The 17,072-nt window shown below is 38.9% G+C and overlaps 1 protein-coding gene across 2 annotated transcripts in view; it reads right to left on the reverse strand.

The window, feature by feature from the left end:
• The window catches only part of RGS17 (regulator of G protein signaling 17), a 96,226-nt gene that overhangs the window by 66,222 nt on the left and 12,932 nt on the right, over positions 1 to 17,072 (reverse strand). For both annotated transcript variants that reach the window (XM_049113772.1, XM_049113771.1), the window contains one exon: positions 14,037 to 14,137. In XM_049113772.1, the coding sequence (XP_048969729.1) occupies positions 14,037 to 14,074 (38 nt within the window). In that variant the 5' untranslated portion in view covers positions 14,075 to 14,137. The remainder of the gene's footprint in view (positions 1 to 14,036; positions 14,138 to 17,072) is intronic.

A 17,072-nucleotide genomic window follows, 5' to 3' on the forward strand; every position in this document is an offset into this window, starting at 1 on the left:
AGTGTTACAGAAGCAGTTATGGTTTCAATTTCCTTCTATGATTTGCTTTCATTTGAAAACCAGTAAAAGGGGGAACATGAACTAACTCCTGGCATCAGAGCTCTAGAATACTAAATTTTCACTTTCCTATAGGAGAGAGAGAGTCCTACCAAGGACTACAGATAACGAGGAAACCAAGAAATAGGAAGATGTTAGGAAATGTTATTACCAATAGTAATTAGTCTTACTATGTACTTGAAACATTTTTTTAATTAAAAAAATATTTTACATGCGATGTGTCATTTGATTCCAGATTTTAGGCTGGTGTTGTTCAACATGGATATTTTTCATGGCACATTCCTGCTATTTACAGGCAGATGAACTCCATTCCTGCTATTTACAAGCAGATGAACTCCATTTTAGATTATTAGGGTCATATGACCTGTTTCTTTCTGAATCTCTGAAACTCACTGTTCTCCAGGGATGTCTTTCACTGGTACCCAAAATGGTGATCATTTTTTTAAGTCAGTGAAGTACATGGACTTTAGGATTGGTTTGGTTCATCTTTCTTTTTCCACAAGGAGAAAGTTCACGTTATCTTCCACAAAATCTTATCTACTATGCAAGGGACCCAACTCCTGATTATGACCATTCCTTGCCTTTTTTCAAGGATGAGGAGTAAACAAGGGGACAAGTGGTAGGGATACTGCAACACATCTGAGTAAGGTAATTAAAGGATAAGATAAATGGTACACATACTTTACACAGTGCACAGAGAAAAGGAGAACAGAGAGAGGCCCAGAAGGGTACCAACTCAACACAATCTTGGTTTAGTAGACAAGGGGATAAATATACAACAAATTTCCATTTAGCTTTCTGGAGAGAAACTCAAAGTAATCTAGTAAGAAGATCACTGGTCTTGTAGCCAGAAGACTTGGGCTTCAGCCCTACCTATATTAAATCACTGGGTCACCTTTAACAAGTGCCTTAAATTCATTGAGTCTTTCTTTCTGTATCTGTGAAATAAGGATAAAGTCCTCTAATACCTCCCGGGTTGTCTTCAAGCCCAAATACTGTAATATGTATAGAAGTGTATTATATATACATATGATTATTTCTACCTGGTATCATCAAGGATGAGGTTTTTCTGTATGTACTCTTCTACACTATGTTACAGACATCCATGATTCTGTAGGTAAACTATAATATTCAAGTGATTCAAGCATTTAAAATTGGTGACTGGAGGAAATAAAATCTCCTTTATTTGAGAACAACTTCTAGTCCTCTGCTTCTCTCCATCTAATTTCTATGTTTTCATCATGACACTTATTATTTGAAAGTCAAATACAGAAAATTCAGAGCATTGAACAACTTTAGGAAGTATGGTTCTGTGTCACTAGGAAATAGATGAGCTTCCACTTAGTAACTGTTTCTCTTGTAGCTCTTAGAATTGTTTTCAATGTATTGAATAAATTGGAAGTTGCACAAGTAATCAATGGGAGAAGGGCAAAAATCTCAGAATTTAATTTTCCAGTCCCTTTTCTTTCTTTTCCCTTCCTCATCCATCCCCAGTGGGGGGATTTTATTTTTTTTTTAAAGATTATTTATTTATTTATTCATAGAGACACAGAGAGAGAGAGAGGCAGAGACACAGGCAGAGGGAGAAGCAGGCTCCATGCAGAGAGCCCGACACGGGACTCAATCCAGGGTCTCCAGGATCACGCCCTGGGCTGCAGGCGGTGCTAAACCACTGCGCCACCGGGGCTGCCCTAGTGGGGGGATTTTATACCTTTTTTTCAAATAGAATATCCAGTTTTGTTGTAAGTTAAATTTCTAAAAAACATTTTTGAATCAGGATTTTCAATCTAAAACTTTTTTAAGGGATGCCTGGGAGGCTCAGTGGTTGAGTATCTGCCTTTGATTCAGGGCATGATCCCAGGGTCTGGGATAGAGTCCCATATCGGGCTCCTTCATGGAGGCTGCTTCTCCCTCTGCCTTCGTCTCTGCCTTCCCCTCTCTCTATCTCTCATGGATAAATAAATAAAATCTTTAAAAAAATAAAATTTTTAAAAAGAATTTTAAATCTTTTTTATGATAACCACATTCAGGAGCACCTGGGTGGCTCAGTCAGTTAAGTGTCCAACTCTTGGTTTCAGATCAGGTCATGATGTCAGGGTCATGAGATCAAGCCCCACATTGGACTCTGCACTCAGCGTGGAGTCTGCTTGTCCTTCTCCCTCCTTCTCTATTTCTTTCCACCCTCCACCCCTATGCCCACTGAGTGCGTGCTCTCTCTCATAAATAATCTTTTTAAAATATTACCACATTAAGGAGGGCAGGTGATATGATGAACACTGGGTATTATATGCAACTGATAAATTACTGAACGCTACATCTGAAACTAATGATATACTATATGTTGGTTAATTGAATTTAAATTAAAAAATAATTACCACATTCAACAAGTAGGTTCTATAGTTACAACATTCACATATAATGTTGTGGCTAACATAATCTTCATAAATTAAATAAGATAAACATTTATCTCCAAAAACAATTTTAATAATAATGCAAAATCTCAAGCATGTCCATTAGGAGTTTAATATTTGTTTGCTATGTTTTTGTGGGAATTTCTGAAACAGTCATCACATATTTCTAGAATATGCATATTATTTTTATTAATCCATTATGAATATACTATTTATTTTTATGTATGAATTCCTGTGCTTGCACTAATATGCCTGTCAAAGGGTGTGAAAATAATGAAGTTAACAGCATGATTTTTTATTAAACTATCACTGAAGATCTAAGCAGAAAGCTGGATCAATTATTCAATAAATATATTGAGTTCATGATGTCAGTGTTCAAATCAGAGCACCATGTACTCAAATTCTTTTCAATGGAATTCTGACAAAATTTTGGTAAAATATCACTGGCCAACTCTTATTTCTCATTTGCACTTTTTTCCAGGGTAAAAAGACTGAGATGACTATTATAACTTTTCTTTTCTAAAATTTTATTGTGGCAAAATATACAAACATAAAATTTACGATCTAAGCCATTTTTAGGTGTACAGTTCAATAGTATCAAATACTTTTTTTAAGATTTTTATTTATTTATTCATGAGAGACACATAGAGAGAGAGGCAGAAGACACAAGCAGAGAGAGAAGTAGGCTCCATGCAGGGATCCTGACACGGGACTCGATCCCAGGACTCCAGGATCATGCCCTGGGCCAAAGGCAGGCACTAAACTGCTGAGCCACCCAGGGATCCCCTAGTAGTATCAAATACATTCAGAATGTGCTACCCTTCTCCACCATCCATCTCTAGAACAATTTTCGCCTTGTAGACTTGCAATTCTACACCCATAAAAGAGTAACTCTCCATTCTTCCTTTCCCCCCCAGCCCTTGACAACCACTATCCTACTTTCTGCCTCTGTGATTCTGGCTACTAGTAATCCTCATATTTTTTGGGGGTGGGGGGTGGGGAGAGAATATTTGGGGAAAAAACAAATTTAAGAGACTTATTCTCTAAGGGCATATACGTAATATTTTCAAATATCAGGTTCAGTCGTTGGCAGATCACTCAAGGATTCTGAGTAGCAGAGGGAGAAAATCATTGTTTCATAACAAGTACTTTGATATTAAAGAGAATCTATTTAAGTAATTTAAGAATGTGTATCTTGGCCACCATGTGATAGATATTAAAAAACAGAAGCAGCAAAAAGAATACAACATGAAAAAAATAGAAGTATTTCTGAAGTAGTATTGTTCATGATTTTAAATATTTCTACTTTGTGTTCGGTAAAATGCTACAATTTAATGAACTATTTTGAAATTGAATACCGGATGTATTTACTCTAGGAAAATCTATCCATTTAATAATTGAATCTGTAGTATAGCAGGGTTTTGAATTATATATGCTAGTCTATATAAATACTGAATTCAATTCCTAAAACTACTCCAAATGATTCTCAAATAAGTATTTTAAGAGGAAGGATCTCAAATTGGTTAACAGAATCCATTTCTCCAATTTTTGGCAGATTATGAAAAAATGATCTAATTATATATTATTCATTTTGGCTGAATCGTAAAAGTAGGATGCATAACTCTCCATATGTGAAGGCACTTGATTATTTAGTCTATAAGAAATATTTGTAGCTTGGTTTTGCAAATAACTACAAATAATACTTAGCATCCAAACTGTTTTCAGTTGACAATTTGAATGCATCAGCTTCAGTTCTCGAAAACACAGAGTTTGTCTTATAATACAGTCATCCAGCTAACGCTTCTATGTCCTGGGTGAATGCTAAATCCAAGAAATTTAAGGGAAAAATAAGACAGAGTAGAGTCTTCAGGCAGTTAATGGTCTTGTGGGAAGAAAAACACAAATACAGGATTCAGAATGCCACAGTATAAGGGCTTTGATGGAGATATGAACAAAGTATTACTGGAATCCAGAGGAGAGGACTGGAGTGGCTTCTCAAGTCATGACATTTCAGCTGGGTGTTAAGAATGGGGGAAGTAGGGTGCACCTTGGGTGGCTCAGCTGGTTAAGTTGCAGGCTCCTAATTTCAGTTAAGGTCATTTCAGGGTTCTGGGATTGAGCCCTGCATTGGCTTGGTGCTCAGTGTAGAGTCTATTAGTCCCTCCCTCTGTTCTTCCCCTCACTCTTTCTCTCTCTCATAAATAAAATCTTAAAAAAAAAAAAAATGAGGGAAGAGGGCTAACAAGTCCATCAGGTAGGAGAGATATCATATGCAAAAGCATAGGGTATAAAAGGACAAAAAGTGTTGGGGAAAAGTGCATTCAGTGAGTCTGAAGACAGGCTCTGACTCTTATCTGCTGTGCAATATAGAAATGTTAGTCAGCCTCTCTGGGCTGTCTCCACTTGAAAAAAAAAAGGAATGACAAGACTTAACTCACTACCTTATCGTGAGGATTCTGTGATGCACATAAAAGGCCGGCAAAGTGTTTGCTCTGCACTTAAACACTCAGTAAGCAAGAGTGGCTGCAAAACAGAGATCGTGAGTGTCAATCTGGGTTCACTTCCTTAACACAGTAAGTCAGCCTTTTAATCTCACTGGGTTTCCTCTGCCTTCTCCCTAACAGGAGAATCAAACTAGATGACGATCTCAAGTCTCTTTCAGCTTACAGATTATTACATTATAGTTCTATGGCCATTATGGCCATTGTCACATAAGTAATAGTCCACATTGACCTCTAAAATGTAAGGTATTTTGTTTTTCTTTCTTTTTTTTTTAATTTTTATTTATTTATGATAGTCACAGAGAGAGAGAGAGAGAGGCAGAGACACAGGCAGAGGGAGAAGCAGGCTCCATGCACCGGGAGCCCGACGTGGGATTCGATCCCGGGTTTCCAGGATCGCTCCCTGGGCCAAAGGCAGGCGCCAAACCGCTGCGCCACCCAGGGATTCCGTATTTTGTTTTTCTAGAAGGAAAACGTCCCATTAGAAAACTTGAGCTGCCAAATTGGATGAACAAAAGAGTCACAGTATTGGCCTCCATGTCTTCAGGTTGAATGCTTCATTTAAAACTAAAAAATCTCCAACTTTCATGTTTAATTTCAGATAAACGAACTTTTCTTGAAGAGTTTCAGGAAGATGGTAGAAGGCATCTGAAAAACATGGCCAAAGGTAGAGACTACACTTCTTTATCACAGGGCCTCTTCCTCTAAAAATAACATTGGTGATAGCAGAAGGATCCAGAACCTGTTTGTTGTGTGACTGTTTCGACTCAGTGTCTTGTTGGATTGTAACTTAAGAATGAAATGTAATAGCTTAACCAGCACTTTGACTTATTTGTTCTTGACACATAATGGAAAAAGCAGTGAACTAATCAGCCGTTATTTTGTGGCTCTTGATAAAATATGTATTTTGACTGCATGAGAAAATGGTAAAATATTTCTTAAGAACAAAAAGCAAGGAAAAATGACCTGTAGATTTAAATGTTCATTACATTCCTTTCTTCTTCTTTAATCCTAACATTTACCGAACAACTATCATGTGCCCAGTAGCATTTAGAAAACAGCAATCCAGAGACAAGTTTTTACATGAATTTTTGTATCCAGGAGTAAGAGGACATCAAGGGGATGAAGGACAGTTACTTAATGGAGTTTAGGTCCCCAAGTGTTAAAAGACTGCTGAAGTGTGGGAATAACAGTTTAAGTACTCATAAATATTAGACATTATTGCTAGATATTTTAAGTTACCTAATTTAGAGGCACCTGGGTGGCTCAGCAGTTGAGTGTCTGCCTTAGGCTCAGGTTGTGATCTTGGGGTGCTGGGATCGAGTCTTGCATTGAGCTCCCCACAGGAAGCCTGCTTCTCCCTCTGCCTGTGTCTCTGCCTCTCTCTGTGTCTCATGAATAAACACATTAATCTTTAAAAAATATCTTACCTAATTTATTCTTTATAATTCTGTCCAGTAGTCTCCGCTTCCATTAACCTCCGATTTAAATAATTTAAGCAACTACCTATGCTCTAAGCACTGGAATTAATGATTTGAACCTGGTCTGATGGACTGCAGAGCTCACACCCATCCTACTACTACTTATTCTACTAGCAAGCATTAGGTGGTTATGCAGTAGTATCTACCAGCAAGATATCAGATTCATTGCCTGGCATCCCATCAGATGCAGCAACCTGTCTTTGTACTTCAAAGGCATTTTTGCTCCTTCACAGCCCTCTATTAAGGGAAGTGATAAGCCTTATCACCTCACTCCTTCTAGAAGTCCTAACAGCAGACACCAGATGATGCTGGGAGAGTCAGATGGGACACCAGTAGGGAGGATAGAAAACGTAGCCTGCCAGAGACATAGTTTGTCTCTGATTTTTCTTTAGGGGTCAAAGTAAAATCATGAATATAATATATCCATATGTACATAAATAGACATGAACATACAGAAAGACTAGTTCTAGAGTTGTTACATTCCCAGGAATGTGATTTGGACTAAGAAGGAGTAGAATAATAATTTGTTGTACTAGAACTCTTTTTTGGATATAAATCATTAGTCTTTCCCAAAGAAAAAAATGTTTCTAAGTTCCATACTGAAGTCATAGCCACATCACTCTGTATGTAACCTATTTCCATTTTTATTTTGGATTGAAGCATACCCAAACAGAAGTTAACATTCTCATTTCTTAATATTCAGATCAAAGGGGAAAAAAGAATCAAACAACTGGTTGGCATACGCTCACGAGTTCGAAGAATTTCTTACGTGTCAATCTGGTTAATCAGTTCTTCAGAGAAGGAAAAAACGAGGGTAGGTGAATGATACAGTACTTGGAACATGATTAATTGAATCACACATTCCTTCGTCTACGAAACGGCAGCTACAGAATGTAATAGATGTATACTGGAGTCAGACTCTGTCCAGAACCCAGCAAGTAGATAATGAAAATCGGTAGGACAGATCTCTATCTGAGTTGTCTTAAAATTATCCAGGGGTAGTTCATTGACTTTTGTGGGCCTATCTCACTCCCGTGGCTATAACACAATGTCATAGCCAGTGGTGGTCACTCCGAGTTCCCTCCAGTCCCCTATGTTTGTGGAAGAATCTAATCACAGTTGCCAAGCAAGGGCTGGCCTATGTGGATAGATCCAAAAATGTTTATTTGTCTGAATATTACTTTCTTTCAAATGCTAATAAGGGCTAAGCCCAAAACGTTTTGGTGCCTTCCTCAAATAAAGGAAAAGTACAATGCAAACATTAGGCATTCTGTTTTCATTGTGCACGGGTCTTGCTTTATGCATTCTCTCTTAAAATATTTATTTTTGGGGATGCCTGGGTGGCTCAGCTGTTGAGCTCAGGGCATGATCCCGGAGTCTTGGGATCAAGTCCCACATGGGGCTCCCCGCAGGGAGTCTGCTTCTTCCTCTGCCTATATCTCTGCCTCTCTCTCTGTGCCTCTCGCAAATAAATAAATAAAATCTTTAAAAATATATATTTATTTTTGGCTGCTGCCCTGATACTCAGTAACTGGCACTTGGTAAAATCCCTGCCATAATTGTCGAATGAGTAAAATGAACTGTGCAATGAGCTTTCTCACCGCAAATCATTATTCAAGTATACAGCCATCTCAGACTGGTGATAATCTGGTGAGCAATGAGTATGGCTAATGTGTGGAGAATTTCTTGCAGATACAGACATAGTCCTTGTCAGTCACTCTTCCCCCAGGTCTGTTAACTAAAAACCAGGGTGCTCCAACAAACCACAAAACATACAGGAGGATACAACAGTTGAGCAATGACCTATGGTGGATTCTAACACCGAGTTAGTAGTTCTCCGAGCAACAGGAGATTGTTTTAGGACTGATAGCTGGAGATACGACATTTCTTTACGATGACATCTTTACTAGTAGGAACTTCTTTATTCCCTTTGTGTTTATATTTTATTTAAAATAGGCCATAAAATAGTATCACCCGTTGACAGAGGGCATGGCAGGAGAGTTCTATTTCCATGCCTTCCTGCAGAAGACAGGGCGGGGAGAAGGCCTGCTCCGGCCCACTGGCTCTCCAGGCCGGCAGAGCCACGTGTCCTCTCAAGTGCGGCTACTACCCTCTTCTCCTAGCAACCGTATTATGTTAAAGTACGGTTGCTGAGGTTGCCAGGATATTCTTCTATTCTTGTTCTCCATGACCAAACCAAAGGGAAGAGAAAGTATAAACCAAACTCGAGGTGAAGACACAGGGAGAGGGACCCAGAAAAACAAAGGGCCCTCCTCTTATTACAAGGAAATAAGCTGAGCAACTTACTTTGTGGTTGATGCTTTAGATAAATATACAGTTTCTTTTCTTTTGGATGAAATCAGAAAAAAAAAAAAGTAGCAAATTTTAAAGGCAACCTGCAAAATAATGGCTATTCAACAATTTTAAGATGAAATGTGCTTCTTTATCATTATTCACTGAGAGTCACTTTTTCCCAATAAGGGAAGAGAGACAAACATTTTAAAACTGTCAGAGTGACCTGAGAGATTCTAAACTATAATTACCATCCTGTTTAACATATAATACTTTTGAAGTAGATGCCACATTTCACCAAACCTAAGACCTCACTGATTGTAAAGCACAAGTACATATCGAGTTCTGAAAATGTTAACGTATGAAAAAAAAGACACACCTGTATATAGAATTGTGGAAACATGGTATATTATTTCATTTGGTATTTCAATCAATTCAGAGATAAAATAACTTCTTTATTTAAGGAAAGGAGGTAAATTTTCTCAGGATTACAGAGCTAACAGGCGGTAGAGACAGACATCAGATCTACATCTGTTTGACTATTCATTATGCCATGTTGGCTCTTCAGTTCCTTGCACAGATAATAAATAAAAATAGTTACCAACCAACATGTTTGCTTGTTGAAGTATTTGTCATACTCCTGGTAATTCACTAGGTATCATTAGCCCTGTTTTATAAATGAGAAAAACCAGACCCAGAAAGATGGAATGACTCGCTCAAGGTCACATAATTAGTAAGTGGCAGAGCCAAGAGAGAAACCTAAGATAAATGACTCTTAAGCCAGAACATGTTTGACTAAGATCAGACATTAACCAACTACTGGACCTGAAATTAGTTCATGGACATAAAGATTATTCAGAGAAATACACAAGAAGAGCTATTGTACATGTCAGATGGATTTGTTGGTTTATTCAACAAATATTTATTGAATGGCTACTTTGAGCTAGGCTGTTTTAGTACCTGGAATACAGAAATTAATAAGACATAAAAATCACACAGGACTTCTAAGTACTATAGAGAGAAACAAGGTGGAGAGAAGCAAGGGGGAGGGGGCTTGCAATTTAGATAGTGGCCAAAGAATGTGTCCCTGAAAAGGTGATATCTAAACAAAGATAAAGGAGATAAGGAAGTGAGCCACATGGATATCTGTGGGAAGACCATTCTAGGCAGGAGGAACAAAGGATTTGAATTAGGAATGTTCTGGCCCATTGCATGAACTGCCAAGAGGCTGTATGGCTGGGGCATAGTAGCAAGGGAGGAGTGGAAATGATGACTTTAGAGGGATATGGAGGTCTGAAGGAGAGGAGGCTGTGGACATATCACATGGGGCCTAAAGGGCATTTTAAGGATTCTGGGTTCTTTCTACTCAAGTTGCAAAATAATAACCTCAGGCAGAGAAGCCTCAAGGAATTTGGAATCTGGTCAACTTCAATGAATCTGTCTGAGGCATCCCAAGTAGTCTACTTCACAGAGTCCAATTTAATCTTGGGTCACCTAGTGAACAGATGTGACTCTATATCCACCTTATACTATATACCATTGCCTATTCCAGAGAGTGTTGACAGGTAAGACTTCAGCTTTATGGACAGCTAATAAATCTATGGTGGGTCTTTTTTTTTTTTTTTTAAGAGGTGGGGGTTTTTTAGTTTGTTTTTAAAGATTTTATTTATTTATTCATGAAAGACAGAGAGAGAGAGAGAGAGAGAGAGAGAGAGAGAGAGAGAGGCAGAGACACAGGCAGAGGGAGAAGCAGGCTTCATGCAGGGAGCCTGATGTGGGACTCCATCTGGGGTCTCCAGGATCAGGCCCTGGGCTGAAGGCGGCACTAAACCGCTGAGCCACCCGGGCTGCCCTATGGTGGGTCTTTAGAGAAAAGTTCTTTCACCTCCCCCATCCCAGCCCCAGCAAAAATTAGTCCCCACTTTCAATAAGCTTATAACTTAGCTATGAGTCCATTCAAGTCTGTGCCAAGTGTTCCCTTGTGGAAGAGCAAGCATGGAATTATGCCAGGGGTAGCCAGAGATAGTCTTATTAAAAGCAATAGGTGGGCAGCCCGGGTGGCGCCAGCGGTTTAGCGCCACCTTCAGCCGGGGGCGTGATCCTGGAGACCTGGGATCGAGTCCCACATCGGGTTCCCCACATGGGGTTCCCCGCACAGGGCCTGCTTCTCCCTCTGCCTGTGTCTCTGCCTCTTTCCTCTCTCTCTGTCTCTACTAAATAAATAAAATCTTAAAAATAAAATAAAATAAAATAAAATAAAATAAAATAAAATAAAATAAATAAAATAAAATAAAAGCAATAGGTAGGGTGAAGTTTTCTAAGTGGATAAAAGCAGGTAAAACATTTCATTCAGAGGCAACAGTGTGAGCAACAACAAGGAGGCTTATAATAGCACGGCTTACTTTTTAAAGATTCATTCATTTGTCCATCCATCCACCCATTCATTCATTCAGTGTGACTGGGGCATAAGGTGCCTGAGAAGTAATAGCAACTGGAGAAAACCAGGAAGGGAAGAATCATGCAGAGGGCCATGCAGACTATTTGGATTTTGTCTGTAGGTGAAGGGGAGACATGGCATGCTTTCTGAGTGTAAAGTAGCAACAGAAGTCATATGTTGGTCATTCTGACACCAGTGTGCAGAACAGATGGGATGATGTGAAAATGCAGGCAGGAGGCTACTGCAATAGTCCAGGCAAGATGATGATGGTGAATGGGGAGAAAAGAAATGGAGAAACAGGACAGAGGTAAGAAGTACTCGAGAAGTAAAATAAGCCTAGGTAAGGGATAGATTAGTTAGGAGCAGTGTGAGTGTGAGTTCAAGGTCAACTCCTGGTGTTCTAGCACAAGTGACTATGTAGATGCCACCCTCTGATAAGAATATGGGAAGGAAACAGTTTTGCTCATGGGGAAGACAAGAATACAAATGTCACTGTTGTGATGCAGGCAGTTTTAGTGAAGGGACAGGTCACTGAGGTGGCCAGATAAGGATTTGTGAAGGTCTCAGGACTTTAGCTTAGACCATAAAAGATGGTCAGGATTTAGAAAAGTGAAGGGAAACATGTACAGCATTCCAGGCAGAAAGGAGTCTGAGCAAAGGCATAAAAGTGGCAGCATAGAAACCATTTTCTGCAGGGTAAGTATGCTGGTCTTTGCGAGTAAGGAGAGTGGTAGAAGAAAGGAGAAAAAGAGATTGGTCCTCACAGGACATGGAGTCTTCATCTAAAATCTTCCTTTTGGGGGAGAGAACTCACTATTGAGTGAGACACTGAGGTCTACTATGAATCAGCAATCCTAGATGACAAATGGAAGCCTCCAGAAATATTCTGATGATACTGATGTGCTCCTCCATGAATATTACAAGTTTTTGTCATGCTAGGATTCATGAGCTCACTGAGCCCCTTTGTATAGCCCCTTTGTAGCTATAGCTAGAACGTTGATCTCCTGAATCCCATCTCAAGATTAAATGGACATTCTGACAATTCTGTATTCACAGCCATGGGTACCATGTTTTCTCCCAACACCTAATATTATAGTTATATTTGAAGTGTCAAGGACAAGTGTAACACTTTACTTAAGCTGATTTCATTTCACCATGAAGCCTTTAATTGTTCCTTGAAGTTAAACCAAATAAATTCTACAATGAGTTTTTCATATTATTTGCATAAGACAATTACAAGCACAAAATAAGCTATCTACAGTCTATACTATCCTTCCTATCATCAGGCACTAGGATAATCACATTTTAATTTTATCCAAACATCACATAACTTTAAAAAGTAGTATTTTAAAGCCCGAGCTGTGAAAATATCACTTGCTCTGTTGAGCCTTAAATTATTGCAAGTGGTGATGGAATACTTGTAACGTCTTCTCAAGTCTGTCATTGAAACACAAATAAAATAGCAACCAGGGCATTAGCTAGACTTACTTATTTTTCCAGGAACACATTCAGATTTCTTTCCTTCATTTCCCCTTGGCAACAATCAAACCCCTAACAACTCTTGATAATTTATCATTTCTTGCTTCAGTGCCATCCTTGAAAACAAAGCCATCCTGTGATTCTGTATATGTCATTATGAACTGAGACAAATCATAGGTAAAAGGGGCACTCAGATTGCTCGAAATGAGTTCTTCCAGGAAATATTGCTTGCTTCTCCTATAATATAATTGGAAGCTTTGAGTACATGTCAGTTATAGGGCAATCTGCTAAACACCTGTCCAAAGGAAGAAAAAAAAAAGTACCACATCCTTCCTTGTAATTTTAAACTGCCTCTGCCTCTTCTCTTTTACAGTTTTATCCATTTTTATTCATTTCACTCCCATGCTGGCTCTGCACATTATACAGCTTCCATACATAATTTTTCCAAGAGCTTAGACACAATAAAACCGCATTCCTATCTTACTGCCTAAATAAGGCATTTCAGGAACTCATTCCTTTTGGTTTCTACCTCTGTTAAATGTGATCTACATTTTCTGATGTACCTCAGAATTCTTCAACTCCAGTTAATTATGCTTTAAATTCTCTGAAATGTACCTCCGAGCATAGAACACCAGGAAGCAAGTTTGGCAGGCAAATGCAAGAAACAGCTAAGGGATGAAGATAAAACAGGCAGCTCATTCCTGGGAAAATCCTGGAGGGAAGTCAGATTTGTAGCCTAAGAAAAATGAGCTCACTCCCCCTTATGCCCAGAACTTTGGATGCTATCAGTCATAGATTTTCTTGAAGGAGAGAAGGCAGGAGAATGCTGTCTCCTTCCTCTGACCTCTCGTTCGAGTATTTTCTGACTTGCAATGAATACGTTTGTAGTAGTACAGTATGTTAGTTTGAAATGAACTGATAACAAGTCAACTTTTGAAAGAATCAAGGTCTAGAAAATTCCCATTATATTCCAATCTGATATAGCCACTGTGTCTTTGGTATACTCCCATTTAGTGTCACTTATTTGCACCTAATAATACCAGTGAAAGAACATATATATAAAGAATATATGTGTGTGTGTGTCTGTGTGTGTGTGTGTGTGTGTGTGTATGGAATATACAGAGAATATAAATAATATACATATATTTTTATAGCTCTGCTTTAAAAAAGATCACAAGTGCTTTCCAAATGATTCCCTCTATGAGTCTATTAAAAAAAAAAATCAAAGATCACACATATGCGGCTCATGAGGCAGGCATTTTTGTGTACTTTGTTCTCTAATAAATCTGAATCTCCCAAAATAGTGCCTGGAACACAGTTAATGCTCAATAAGTGTTTGTTAAAAAAGAAACTTAAAAAGGAAAGAAAGAAACTTTACCAGATGAGCAATGCACAAAAATTCTGTCTCTCCATCATTCATGATCCATTTTTCTTACAACTTTTCCCCAAAATCACTCATTCCATGTTCCCAGATTATTCCTATAAAAGCCAAATGCAGTGCAGAGTTAGAAACACACAACAAAATATCATGGGTTCGGATATAGTTTCTGCTCTGTAGTTTGAAAGGTTTGCAGTTAAACATGGCTTTCTTTCATTTTTATTATTCAAGCTTCAGTCTCCTATTTCCCTATTTTTGAATGACAGTTCACTATTCTGCCTTTGAATAAAAGAAAATCTTCCTTATTTCATTTTGTATTCAAAAGACTGCCTTCCCAAGGAGTTTGTGAGGTATCAGATTTTTCTTTTTTACACTAATTTCTATTTTTTAAACTTGCATTCTTACTCAGTTGAGACTATGATAACTTACTTTTGCTCATTACACAAAGGCAACACTTTCTAGATCGGACATCCCTATGTGGAATGATTTAACAAATTATAATTAGGAAACTCTTTGTTTACTTGTCTTAACCAAACATTTCATCAATGGACTAGGTAATACAGTTAATATATATTATGATTAAAACTTCTCATTCAGCATACAAGGAAAATTAGATTGAAAATTTTTATTCTATCTTCTAAGCTGCAAACACCGTTTGTCATTTTGGATGCCTCCAGTAAACCCATTAGAGAAAACCCAATTTGTAATAGTTGTCCTCTGACATCTTTCTTCTGGCTATGAGTTAAAATATTAGTGATGAGGAGATGAGGGGAAAAAAGAACCCATTATTTCTGTGGACTCAGATAGTTTCAAGGTGCCTTTTGAGCTTATTATACTCTGTGGTTCTAAAATCCCTTGCCTGCCTATAACCTTGGGGAAATTCCACTACCTTGGAACTGCTAACTTCACCCTGGAGTCTGGAGGCAAAGCTCAAAATAGGGCTAAATAATCAAAATTTTTTCCAAGCACCAGGCTGACCTTGAATAAATGAATGAATGAAAGAAAAAACAAATATTATATATTTGCTTATGTTTTGATACAGAAACATTTAAAAATTTTCAAGAATGAATAAAACGAGTGCTCCAGAGAAGTCTATGGTATTTTCCCTGAAACTTCTCCATTGATAATTTTGCTTCTCACTGCCAACAAACTCTGTCCTCCCTACACCTAAAATAAATGTTTAAAGAAAGTCTTCCTTGGCTCTGCTCCCCACCTAAGGCTGCTGTTACCTCTCCTCAGTCCCCTACCACTCAGTCCCCTCCATACTTCTTTCAAACAACCTCAAGAGCTGCTTCCTGGGGCACCTGCGTGGCTCAAGCGGTTAAGGGTCTGCCTTGGCTCAGGTCATGATCCCAGGGTCCTGGGATCGAATCTACCTCAGGCTTCCTGCCCCGAGGGGAGTCGGCTTCTCCCTCTTCCTGCTGCTCCCCCATTTGTGATGGCTCTGTCTCTGTCAAATAGATAAATAAAATCTTTAAAAAAAAAAAAAAAAGCTGCTTCCTATTTCCTCTCCCTCTAAGGGTCTTCCCTCACCTGGCACATCTGCTTTTCTATTTGTATGTCAGTGACTTGATTTACACCTGAGGCAATTTTGATGCATTCTTTTCTACCATACACATGCTGTGCCTTCCTCACCCATAGGTGCGCATACCCATTGACACCAATAGGGGTTTTATTGTCAGGAGCTATCCTAAAGGAATTGTACCTAATAGCTAATTGCTCTGAGAAAGAGTCTTACACCACATTATTTGTGCTAAAATAGCATAAGATACTTCTGAAAGATACTTTTCAAGATGTAAATGGGTGATATTAAATAATCTTATCCAAAAAGCGAGAAATGATAATTTTGCCACAGTGGTGGGCCCTATTGATGCTCTTCGTCCCTTAGAAACCTGATCAATGAATATTCACGAACTTACTGTTCGTATTAGTGCCCTGGCTCCTTGTGAGTAGAAAGGAAAATGTACAGAGAATCTGTGCTCTTCTTTCAAACCTCAGTGATCTTAAAATTCCCAGTACAAAATATGTCATTATCACAATCATCCTTCTCTTCTCAGCTACCATTTTAGGGAGCGCTTACCCTTCCCAGCAATAGCTCCGTTTAGCGAGAGCATGGAACTGGGCTCTTCCCCATCCACAAAACATTCATGCCTTCAACATACTGAGCACCTATTCTGTTCTTGGCATCGCTCAGTGTACTAGTTTACATTCTGCTGTATGGGAAAAAGGAGACTAATAATAATTTAAGAGAGCAGTAAACGCTATGAATTAAACAAAGCAGATTCCTGTTAGAGAGGAACAACATTAGGCAGGGAGTCCAGAAAAGATCTCTTTGAAGAGGTGACATCTGAACTGGAACTTGAATGATGAAAAGAATAGGGAGTTTAGGCAGAGGGAGTGGCAAATGCAGAGGACAGGAGGTTGTAAGGTGCTTCTTTCCCTCCCTCCCTCCCAGTCCCACTCTGCTCTCTCCCATCTAGCATACCTTCCTCTTTCTTTTTTTTTTTTAAGATTTTATTTATTTTTTTATTCATAGAAAGAGAGAGAGGCAGAGACACTGGCAGAGGGAGAAGCAGGCTTCATGCAGGGAGCCTGATGTGGGACTGGATCCCAGGATCCCAGGATCACACCCTGGGCCAAAGGCAGGTGCTAAACCAGAGCCACCCAGGGATGCCCAGATACCTTCCTCTTTAATGCTGTCCTAAATGCTGATTTTTCAGAGTCAGGAGTATTCAGATGCCCAGCTAGTCTTTCACAGACTTAATACCACATACTTGATCTTGCATGGTTTTAAAAATTTTTGAAAGAAAATTCAAAGCAAGCCTGTATCTTCAAGCAGAAACACTGTTGCCCTCATTGTCTAATATGTCACTTTACCTTATTTAAGAATCAATGGTGGGGGAAGGGGGACACCTGGGTGGCTCAGTGGTTGAGCATCTACCTTCTGCTCAGGGGGGGATCCTGGGATCCAGTCCCGCATCAGGCTCCCTCAGCCTATGTCTCTGCCTCTCTCTGTGTGTCTCTCATGAATAAATA

The sequence above is a fragment of the Canis lupus genome, chromosome 1 (assembly GCF_003254725.2).
Source record: "Canis lupus dingo isolate Sandy chromosome 1, ASM325472v2, whole genome shotgun sequence".
Taxonomy (NCBI): Eukaryota; Metazoa; Chordata; class Mammalia; order Carnivora; family Canidae; genus Canis; species Canis lupus.